The following is an 11,903-nucleotide window of genomic DNA, read 5'->3' on the forward strand; positions in this document are numbered from 1 at the left end:
TTATCCCATGATATTTGGCAGACCTTTCTTTAACACTGTTAATGCTAAGATAGATTGCAACAAAGAAACTGTCAGTGTCAATTTTGGTGATGTGTCAATTTACTCATTACATTGATGAAAAATATTCACCGCGCCCTGTTATATCCATCGAAGTTAATGCATCACAATGTATTTAGTCAATTCATCCAATATAACCAAGTAGTGCCACACACTAGTGGTTTTATCAGTCTTCTCAAGTTGTTCAGCTTTAATGTTATAGATAACAAACTTCACAATTCATCATGAATAAACCATCATAAATTAGAGGTTTAATCAAAACCATATTCTCATAATAAAATGAAGAACTATTGTTTAATACTTACAAGAATATCCATCGCATAATCCATAGGATAATGCACTACATAACTCCAAATCAAAATAACTATTATTTGAGTTCTAAGATAAACTAAAGACATCACTTCGACGGTCTCCGAGCAGCGATCCCATCACCATTCCCGACTTGTATCATGACTTAATTTCGTCTCTCCTTGTGAGCTTTTTGTAGTCCTTGTATCAGTTTGCAAAAACGGGAGCAACCAATCGGTATCAAATACTCATGGCATACAGAAATTTACATGTAGAATAACATTAACTTTGAATAACGATTATACCTTTACCGGAAGAACTATTCTTCTTCTCTACTTCTTGCAGTTACGCTTCTAGTGTCCCTTCTTCTTATAGTAGAAACATTCAGTCTCTTTATTGGCTCCGCCCCTTGTTCCTCTTCTAAGGCTCAGTCTTACCGGCTTCAATAGATTTCTTCTTCTTGGACTTGCCTTTCTTCTTGAAATTGGCAGTCTTATTTACCATCAACATTGTTTTCTTCTTCTGCATTCCCGTTTCCGCAATTTTGAGCATAGGAAACATTTTGCAATTTTCTCCATCTCATTCATGATGATAAAGCTATCGTAAGATGGGGCAGTGAAGCAAGCACAATATTTGTATCGAGTGTTGGAAGAATTCCAAATTCCAGAGAAGCCAGTCTGTCAACATAGCCAGTAAGCTTTAATATATGCTCACTCATTGAGGAACCCTCTTCCATCTTGCATTCAATCAAGGCCTTGGTTAATTCAAAACATTTAGTCCATGCCTGCTTCTTGTACAGAACTTCCATTGACTCAATTAATAAAATGAGTAGTAGATCGTTCAAAACGCTTTTGTAGTTCAGGATCCATGTAAGTTAATATGAGGCACTGGACTGAATCATAGGCATCACTACGAGCAGCATAAGCAGCAACTTCTTCAGGTGGTGCATCCTGTACAGGAGCATCACCTAGGGGCTAATCCAACATGTACTCCTTTTTAGCACTCCTGAGAACAAATCTCAAGTTCCGTATGCCAGGGGTATCACCATATGGCTCTTGTTCATCTTTTGATGTTTTGTGCTCCGAGCTCAGAACTTTTCTACTAGAATTTCAAGGCAACCGGGTGTTTCTGATGTGAAGTCCTACCTCACCCATTTTTCCCTAGTCGTCTTGCGAGAGGAGAAAGAAAAGATGTGGTAGTGCTAATTTTCTAACTCTCTTACACCATCTGATAAGTTTGTATTGTATATTTTACAAGTAAGTCTATATTATATTTTTACAGAATTTGACGTCAAACATTTGATTTTACAGGGTGACCCCACATGTCAGGACCATGTGGCGTTGACTTGAGGATACACATTTTAGACAAGGGTAAGAACAAGTTTGGCGTTTGGACTTGAGGGTCTTTTTTTGCAGGATTTTGGACGTAAGATTACAAAAACAAAATTGCATTATTTATTCAGAGTACTCCCTCCGTTCACTTTTGTAAGACCGTTTAGACATTTAAGACAACGTCCAAAACAGTTCAATTTCTGTTGTCTAAAACGTCTTACAAAAATGAACAGAGGGAGTAGCAAAAATTCATATTCAGATCTGTGAACGACTCTCTGTTCCTGGTGTCATGTCCTTTGAAGCCATGTTGCTGCAGACGAGAGTCGTTGTCGATCTCCGATGAGCCGTGCGCCTGAAGTTGCCGAGGCACTTTCATGCCATGTATTGGAGAAATTTGACTAGTGGGTTCTTCCTTCTTCTTTTCTTGATTTGTTTACAACCAGATGAGAACACAATGTCATCATGTTGGCTAGTATAGCACGGAAGCTAACTAGCTCACCAGGGCTTGAGCCATGGACTGTCCGCGGTGCTTAGAGTTTAGCACTACGAACTGCTCCACACACGACAAATTCTAGACGATTTGTGCACGACTAAAGAATCCAGCGGCTGTTGTTCGGCTTTGGACAAGGTTCCGCCGCTGGATGTAATCATCGTTTGCAAATCGTCCAAATATGTGTCGTCCACGTAGCAGTGCTCTTAGCACTAAATATACCTCCAAGGGTTAGCCTTAAATGGTCTTATTTACAAACAAATCTAAACTATATTTGTGCTAGTGTTCTGAAATACTCTCATTCGTTTCTAAATATAAGTCTTTTCAAAGATTTCAATATAAACTTCATACGGATGTATATAGACATAGTTTAAAGTATAGATTCACTCATTTTGCTTCGTACATAGTCCATATTGAAATCTCTAAAAAGATTTAGATTTAGGAACAGATGGAGTATTCTAATAAGAAACAAGGACAAATTATACATCCATCTATGTGGCCACAACACGCTTTTATCGTCAATCTATAGATTTTTTTTTCTTTCAGTTTTGAATGCTTGGTTCAACATGAACTTGTGCCTAGTTCGGTCCTGCAAGGTTTGTTCTCAACCGATGATGCCAAAAAAAAACGCAAGCAAGCTTTGCTCCATTAAACCCTAGAAGTTCACTGGTTAACAAGTTGGAAGACATTCCCGCAAAAGGAAAAGAAAAAGGTTGGAAGTTCAAGCATTGGCAAAGACAGAAAACGGTGGTTCACCTAAACATGAACTTACTGCCGTAATGATACATTTGTTGTGTTTCCCTACATAATTTAGTTTTCCCCCTTCATTACGTATTACCACAGAAATATGGTATGTGGCAACACACATACCACAGAAATATGAAATAAATGAACTAAAAGATGAATGCGCAAATGACGTTAGCAACGGACAAAGGTGTTCAATAAGAAAAGGTACAATTGGCATCCCCAGGATTAATTTACGTTAGCGAGGCAGTTTCCACTTGTCTATTCACCAGTCGGTTTGTACAACACACAACAATGGTGCAGCGCTTGACCTCTACAACAAGAAGAACTGTGAATAAAGGAGCTCGCGGATCTTGTAGTAGTCCTCGCACAACGGACCCTCGACCACAATCTGCTGAGAACCCGTGCTACCCTGCAATGCACAATCATGCATGTCACGGGCACACAAACGAGAATCATACATGAACTGAGGCGGCATAAATTGAAAGACAGTTTATCATGCTTGATCTATGGTAAGTTCCGGCGTAGCATTCCGTAGTTGAAAGACTGTGCCAACCAAAGTTTGGCAACCCAACAAAAAATGATTGGTTGAAATTGCTCTAAATGCATGGTAGTTATAGTTACCTTTTGGTTAGAATCGCCAATCTTGCGCACGGTGATGTACTCGCCGCACCGTAGAGCACCCCCAGCAAACTCAACCTGGAAGGAATTTCTTAGCATTAGATTTCGGTCTCAAGTACATAACCAGAGAACCCGTTTAATGCACATTCTAAAGCCAAAACCTGAAGGATAGGATGACTAAGGGATGCAATGTCATAAATTCAAAATAAAAAACAGAGACCTACCTGTAAACCTTTATTTGCTAGGAATTGCTTGAAATCAGCCAATTTCAGATCACCCACAAGAACTGACTTGTGGGCTGCTGGAGTTGATGAGGGGGGTAGCAAAGTGAGCTTCTCATCCACCTTTCCAACCCCTGAATCAACCCATGCAATTTCATGCTCACCCAACTGCAGAAAATGTTTGGTGTCAGAGCCAGTGCTTTCTTTCAACAAACTCAAAGCAAGTAAATGTGGTTGAAGACTGAGACCAGGTGGTTTTCTGGTGGTTACTGGCCAAGATTTTGCATGGAAGGCTCAGGGTTGATGAGCAAATTCAACTGGTTTAACATTAGTTATTCTTATGGCTGGTGACTAGTTGGGAAATGGAATGAATGGGCTGCCCGGTTGGAAGCAACAACACTTTTTTGGTAAATTTTTTGGTTTTTCATTTTGAACAGCAAAAGAAGTTCTACCATTTTCATTTTGTTTGCTAATTATGGAGATCTGAATGGGCATGAGTACTTTACGAGCTAAGTTATTCCAAGAGAGAACTAGAACCATTAGATTGGTGCTTTACTTATCTCAAATGTATATGATGGCATAATCTCTACATCAATATGACTTTAACATCAATAGAGAGATAAAAATAAATTAACACTAAGGGAATCAAATATAGCTCACACCTTCTTAGAAATGACATTGCTCATTAACTTCTCAGAAAGTTGTACCTGAAATTTCATAATAGCACAGAAATTACAAAATTAGCAAGTCTGTATATCATATACATATATGATTGGTTGCAAGGTTACACTAGCCTCCCTAGCTTAAATAAATAATGGCATATAGAAAGTTCTTGTTGCTGACTAATTGTGAGCGTCGTGATGGTGCAATGACTTAGTAATTGGCAATGGCTATTATATTCACTAATATGGAGTATCATGATGGTGGGTGCATTGACTTCAGATGCAAGAAATACACCAGTATCTGAGGATGACCTTGCTTTCATGATCTCCTAAGTCGAGCTCTGCAACGAAAGAGTTTTTCAGTTAACAAACTAACCTTGTAAGCACATAAATCTGATGTTACATCAATCGTTTCTTCTATCTGAGGAGCATAAACATGCAAGTCAGAGTTTTTTGCACAATGCATTTTTAAATGTTCAGTAGCTTCTGCTGATCCGTGTACCAAAACCTGGAAAAAATTGAGAAGAGGTTTAGAATGTGCTACAGATTTCCGCATACAGAGAAAGTATTGGCCACAAGCACTGCAACTGCAGGAGGTCACTGATATCACACATGGTAAATCAAAACAAGAATAGCCAGAGTATCTACATAAAGTCTATGGTGGCACATCCACCTTCAAGTGGATAAATATGCAATGCTAGATTCACATGATCTAACTAGTTTTGGATTAAATAATGCAAGTGCTTCAGAACATGGGCTTGGAGAGAATTCAGAACTATCTTTAACCATGAAAAGGATAAAAGACATGGGCAAACAAAGAAGGGAGCAAGCAAGTCAAAACTGAAAAATCAAAGCCATGTATATTATAAGATACAATATTCCAACTAAAGACACGTACGAGTTTCAGTGGGGCCACATGAGCAATAACTGATTTTACAGAACGTCCATCGGACCGACCTTCAAAGTCCATATATGCCAATGAGCACTTTACTTGCACCTGGAAGATGGCAATATATGTAAACAGATGTGGAAGTTCAGTTTGGGTAACATACAGCTATAACTTTGATATAGATGCAGAGACAAAAAGAAGAGACAGGAAAACTTACAGTCATCTCGTTGGAAATAACTTTTGACGGTGCTGAATCAAGAAGAAGGCGTGCTGAGCTCTCATCAAGTTTACCATCCATGCCATCTCCAGCACCCTGAAAGAAAACATGCCCTTAGTAATCTAGAGTACATGAAACTATATAAGACTATTTCCCCTTAAATATATAAAAAAAATAGCACCCCCGAAGATGGCAAGGAAGTTTCCTGTGTTTTCCACTTGACAATTAAAGCTTCTTGAGTAGCCAAAAGGAACAGCAAGCACATAAGCGAACTTACGAGCATCATATTATTATCCATTTCATCTTGTTTCATCATATAATCATCAGGATTGATAACCTCGCCGAAGTCATCCCAGTCAGCAGTATTTTCAAAGAAAGGAAACATTGGAGCGATGCTGGTCACCGGAGAGACAAATCCATCAATTAGAATATCCACATTCCCGCCAACATGTGAGCCAGCTGATGGAAGCAGAAAGTAAAGAAGCGCAGTTAGCTGCATACTCCCTCCGTCCAGAAATAACTGTCGTCCAAACTGATGTATCTAGCACTGAAATACGTCTAGATACATGCGTTTGAGCAACAGTAATTTCTGACCGGAGGTAGTACGACATATTACATTAGAATCAGATAGTAAAAGACTTTAAACACAGGATAAGTTTGGCGAAAAAAAATAGAAGTGAAACAACAGATGTGTTACCATCAATTTGATTTTTCAGTATAGTAAACAAGAATGGAACAGAGATATTAAACTAAATCAAGTCAACATGCAAGATAAGGAGAAAAGGAACAGAAGTAGAACAGTCATAAAAACAGTCACAGACAGTCTTTAGGAGAATTAGAACTGGTTATCAGGAGACACATAATATTTAAAACAGCCAATGTAAGTGCCGCAAAAATGTGTGGCCATCTTATACCATTGGATGATTTACGAAACGAGCTTGCATCAACAACCATGGGGTCAGAAGCCTTTGCATTTGATTCATGAGAAGCCTTTAGCTCCTTCTCCTTGCTGATGCTAGCCTTTAGCACTTCTTCCTTTTTTATCCGTTCTTGTTCCTCTTCATAAGCTTTCAGCTCATCACCAACTAAAGGAACTCGCTTGCTCATAGTGACTTTTACGGCTTTGGGGGGTGGATCCACTTGAAGCATGCGAGCAAGTGTCCCAAACTGGAAGGGGAATATTTTGTAATCAGATGTCTGTAAATACATGCATACAATGCGAGAATTCTGTACTGAACGAAGATGTTTCTCATCACTCTTTGCACTCAAATCTATGGGACATGAGACATGACACAGCTATAATGGTAAATTTATGGAAATGGAGCTTTATACTTTCCACCAGTAATAAAAAGATAAATTCAGCAATTATTAATTCACAAAAACACCTTCAGGCTTCGGCTCACGCTCTTTACCTATCGAAAGTTCCATTAAGTGTTCACAAGGCATCTAGTCATTTATATCTTCAAAGCTCCACAGTTCTTATAGCAATTTATTTAAGGTGGCAAGCCACTGAAAACATGTGAAGAGTGAAGAGAAGTGTGACCCATTTGAAGAGGCTGCACACATGGACGTACCTGACCCTTCTCAGTAAAAAGCACTAGATTTTTAGCTTCATTTGCCATCTCAACAAAAATGTCATGAGAAAAGCCAACCTCCAAACTTGACATGGATGCTAGAACCACCTGCAAAATGTTTGTTAAGTTCAAGATTCCAAAAGTATGGCAGACATATATATTGTTACTCCAACCTTTGGAGCATCTCCCAGTTTCTCTAGCTCTTCTTTGTTAATTATCAGTGAGACATGTCTGCGACAGCGGAAGGAGAATAGTTATTATTACCAATCAAACAAAAGAATTGTGTGTACAACTGTGCATAACCTAAGAAAGCTCTTTTGATGATTCTTAAACACAAAGTTCAATAGACGTAAAACATCTTAAAACTGAAGTGCAGCACAGTTAAGATGGCTGCGATAATAGTATTCTAAGAACAGAACAACCCAAAAGTGACAACAAATAAATGTGACTCTGCTAGGAGCAAGAGAGGGGAAGCATGTTCATGACATGGCAATCGTTATACCTTAATAAGAAGGCATTATCTCTAGTGTGTTCAAAAGACTTTGAGATAGAATCACTCATCCATTCAAGAAAACTCTTGACAAAATCAACAGTACTAGTAGAAACATTTGTCAGAAAGTAGATAGGATAGACCAAATGTCGTTGAGCCCAGTACTGCAACGTATCAAGATAAAAGTTTAGCACATCGTTAACATAACAGGGAAAAGGAGAAATAATAATACAATCAAGATGTCACCTGCTCCATTATTAAAAGAAGTTCTAGCACTCTACCAGCTGTATCAGCAGGCAGTAATACGCTACCACCACTTGATAGAACTTTCACCATTGAATCTGTATAAAAAAGTTGACGCTTCAACCAAGAGGTTTTGACATACAATGCAAGTAAAATAACAATTTTAAGTTGTTCATCGTATCTGAACATGGCACTTCACTATGAATTAAAAGTAAAAAAAATATAATCCCAAATGTTGCAAATTCGGAAAATAAAATAATGTGTATCAGTGCATCTTCTTAATTTCTATGTGTAACTATAATAACAATTTGCACTTCATCATATCTAATGCAAGAGAATACTTATTGGTAGCTAGTCCAGGGATATTACCAATGAAATCTTGATCCTGCTGCCTTTTGTAGACCTGATTGTTCAAGGCATTGTAAGCATCAGTAATCAAAACAGCTGGCCGTATAAAAGATCCAAGGGTAGTACCATTCAAATGCCTGCAAAGAGCACATTAGTGTGTGTTTTAAGCAAAAGAGTGCCTAATCTGTACAGGACAGACACAATAAAGGATCTAACCTCTCTTTTCGGTGGTTAAAGTCAACAGCATAGACGACATCCTCTCCATCTTTTGTTATCTTCCATACTGTACCCCCCAAAAGATGGCCCGACACATGTGGCGCAATAACTATTCCTTCACCTTTATCTGCTGAGAAACGGTTATTGGGGGCATACAACTGAGCATACTAAAGTGGTGTACATCAACACGGTCTCACTGACCGTTAAGAAGGTGATTCTGTGAATATTTCAGTCTCACAACATTCTGGAATGCGGCATCAATATCATCCAAAGAAAACAAGTCAAAATCTGCAACTTGCTGCAAGAGAAAATAAAAATGGTAAGAGTCCTTGATAAACGATGAAGAGCGATAAGTGAAAATGCAGTCTGCAGCAAGGAGGATATTGACAACTGAATATGCATACGTAGTTACAAATTACAACAATGGACTGAGGAAGCTTACCCATCGAGATAGAAAATAATCATACATGGTTAAAAGGCCAAGTCTAAACACAGGTTCTGTTGCATATACTGGTGCAGATAATCCAAGATGTTTTATAGCATAGGGCAAAGCTCCTAGATGCATCATGTCAGGATGAGACAGAAGAACAGCATCTATTGTTGGCGCAACCCTGAAAGATACAAAACATGCCTATCTTCATAAGCAAAAGTATCAAATACGTTTGGACTAAAATAATCGTGTCAATGCTGTATATGCAGAAAAACAAAGTGACCCTTTACTCAATAGCATTGTATGGGGCTTTCAGGAAGAAACAAGTCAAAATCTGCGTAAAAAATCAAGCAACAGAAGCAATCTAACAACAACATTTTGCCATCTGTGGGCATATAAATTTAAAAGCCTAAAAGGAAAAATTGCATTTGACTGTGAATCTGTAGAAACAGCTGCATGTAGGTTCGTGTCACCAGCCCAGGGAAACGAACAAGACAGATTTCTCCGCTAATTTTTCCTTTTAGGTAAACAGCCTGAGAGTACAGGCACGAGGTTTGTCTATTGATGCTACTAATTAGCACAAGCTAAAGATGGGGATGCCTCGGCCTAGTTGGCCCAATTCGTCGAGCAGGTGGCGTGCGCCCGGCGAGGCAACCAACCACGCCCACCAGCACACACGCGCGGCGGCGCGGAGGCAGCCAAATCGAAGGGGAAGCAAGCTCGCGGCGGGGACGGGGTGGTTGAGGGAGGTGGGGGTACCTACCTGGCGAGGGGCTGGAGGAGGGCGGGGTCGCAGTGGTCGGTCCAGCCGCAGTCGAGGAGGAAGCGGAAGCCGTCGACGGCGAGCAGATAGCAAAGGGGGCCTTCCCCGTACGCCCCGCTCAGCGGCATCACCTGCACGGACGTCCCCATCCCTTCGTCGTCGGTGGGCGGCGGCGGCGGCGACGGCGAGTGGAGCCGGAGGTTCGAGCGGGTTTGAGGTTGAAGGAAGCTGCTGGGCCGGGCTGGTATCAAAGTGAAACTTGGCCCGGGCTAGGCGATACGGGCCATATGGCTCGATTAGTTTGCTGCCTCTCAACTTGTACAGCTTCCAAATATTAGGTACTCCCCCGTTTCATAATTTTTTTGTCGTGATTTTAGTTAAATTTAAACTAAAACCACAACAAGGGAGTATATTAGTTTTTAAAAATTTCAATCATGTATTATTGGAACCATCATGGAAAGTATTTTCATGTTTTTATTCATTTTGTATTACTAGCAAAAGGGTCCGTGAGTTGCAACGGGAGAAACAAAGCCACGTCGCTAGTGAGCCATCCGTGTTGCTACTTGCCCTCTTCGTCACAGTAAATCAGCGAGCCACCTATTCACGAAGACGGAGAACATGATCAATCTCAAGGTGATGAGCTTGGTAATCACCTTCTAGCATTCCACTTCGCGGCCTCCGCCTGCACAGACTTAATTTCACGGATTTGCAATGATGCGAACGCCATCCCCGTCTCATCTGCACTTAGCATATGCAATGTCGAAAGGGCTCAAGCCTGGCAATGGAGACAAATTAAATAATTATGTGCTTATAAATATGAAAATATGGCGATATTCCTGGTATAGTTATTACTCACCTAGCAAAAGAACCCATATCTTCATCTTTCATTGTAATTCTCTCTCACTCTCACAGTATTCCCTCCAACAACAAGCAATTAACCGAAGTGGCAGCATGGAGCATCCAACTGCTAGTACCTCTGCTCAAAAATCTTTACATCAGAAGCATTTTATGTACATTGCAACAGAAGAAGAAAAATATTTCCATGTTCCTAGCTCACTGAAATCAAATAATATTATCATCTAAAACAATGCCTTAATATATTGAATAATGCATGAAAATGCATTATATAAACAATAGTCTGAAATTTGATTTTGTGAAAAAAAAGGAAAAAGGTATTGCCTACACCCCAACTAGTAGGTTGTCAATAAAGCTTGGACTCCACAAACTGTTCGGGTTCGATCAATCTCAGTCTGATATCTTATTTTTTATAGGGTAACCTCAGTTTGATATCTCAAATAAACCGTATGCAATTCTAATCATGCAAACGTGAGTCTAATAGTCATCAGGATGGTATCCTCCTCAAGTTACCGAGTAACTCAACATTTTCCTAGGGGCGAGCGAGCAACTACTTAGTAAGCGACATAGGATACATTTCAGCTCCAAACTTGCATGGAAGAATCTCCGGCATGCTTCGAGATGGTTAAACTACAGAGATGCCTCTTATAATCCGAATGGTCACCTGCATGTAGTCTCGTGTATTTGCTCAACCTTATGGAATGATGGAGCATGAACCACCGCTTAATGGCGTGTCGCTCCAACACAAAATCTTGGAGAGTGGGTGAAATTGGCAGAGCTACCATAAAAAAGCTAGGCGGGCTAGAGACTACAGACTGTGCTATCAATCTGAAAATAAATGCATTGTTGTGGGATGGGCTTCATACAAAACATTGTTTTGCTTCAGTGCCTGGGCGTGCCATGGCCCATCCGGCCTTGCCGTAGCTCCGCCGCGTGAGTGGTTGACTTCTCAATTTTGAAACACATGAAGGAGGGCATAAAAACATCAATTTTTTCAATAGTACTAACCTACATAAAATGCAATTTTGGGAGTTAGGATTATATCGAGGTATTGTTTGGATTTGTAACAGAAATATCATACCTTACAAGGAGCTTCCTGGCTCACCAACCATCATGTCGAAGGTCTCCAGAACCTCAGATAAGTTTTACGGTCGTCCTTTCTAGTGGTCTTTGTTTGTTCAGTGGCTTGGCCAAAAATCACAAGATGAAGATTTACATGGCCAATGCAAGAAATATTTCTACTTTTACATGATAAAAATAACACAGGCTCTTAACGTAACAAGCATCACTTAAGACGACAACAATAGGTCCATCTTTTTTATTTTAGTGAGGCATCATATTTGTGTTCCCTCTTATCCTCTTTCTCACCCTCGTCGGCGGTGGCTTCAGTGTTCACACAAACCAAAACATGTTTGAATGTTGTTAATCCTAAGGCGTCTCTCCTTCCTCTCTCTCTCTCTCTCT

General features: G+C 39.9%; 1 protein-coding gene across 1 annotated transcript; it reads right to left on the reverse strand.

The window, feature by feature from the left end:
• Window positions 1-3,084: 3,084 nt before the first annotated feature.
• On the reverse strand, window positions 3,085-9,864 carry CPSF100 (cleavage and polyadenylation specificity factor 100). Its single transcript, XM_048676318.2, has 18 exons — window positions 9,585-9,864; window positions 8,834-9,002; window positions 8,593-8,689; window positions 8,392-8,518; window positions 8,197-8,312; window positions 7,831-7,925; window positions 7,597-7,748; window positions 7,268-7,325; window positions 7,095-7,202; window positions 6,435-6,687; window positions 5,798-5,979; window positions 5,521-5,616; window positions 5,313-5,411; window positions 4,791-4,922; window positions 4,415-4,459; window positions 3,756-3,920; window positions 3,535-3,609; window positions 3,085-3,322 (listed from the first exon to the last, which is right to left on the reverse strand). The coding sequence occupies exons 1-18, from the start codon at window positions 9,731-9,733 to the stop codon at window positions 3,224-3,226; spliced, it is 2,217 nt and encodes a 738-aa protein (XP_048532275.1). The 5' UTR covers window positions 9,734-9,864; the 3' UTR covers window positions 3,085-3,223.
• Window positions 9,865-11,903: the final 2,039 nt, after the last annotated feature.

The sequence above is a fragment of the Triticum urartu genome, chromosome 5A, assembly GCF_056163025.1.
Source record: "Triticum urartu cultivar PI428250 chromosome 5A, HENAU_Tu73, whole genome shotgun sequence".
Taxonomy (NCBI): domain Eukaryota; kingdom Viridiplantae; phylum Streptophyta; class Magnoliopsida; order Poales; family Poaceae; genus Triticum; species Triticum urartu.

Excerpts from the sequence above, each read along its gene's own strand:
- CPSF100 (XM_048676318.2), bottom strand. The coding sequence starts at position 9,733 with ATGGGGACGTCCGTGCAGGTGATGCCGCTGAGCGGGGCGTACGGGGAA. Across the intron at positions 7,926-8,196 it reads GCAGGATCAAGATTTCATTG|ATTCAATGGTGAAAGTTCTA; the intron begins GTAATATCCCTG and ends TTTTTTATACAG. Across the intron at positions 3,921-4,414 it reads GCAATGTCATTTCTAAGAAG|TTGGGTGAGCATGAAATTGC; the intron begins GTGTGAGCTATA and ends CATTTTCTGCAG.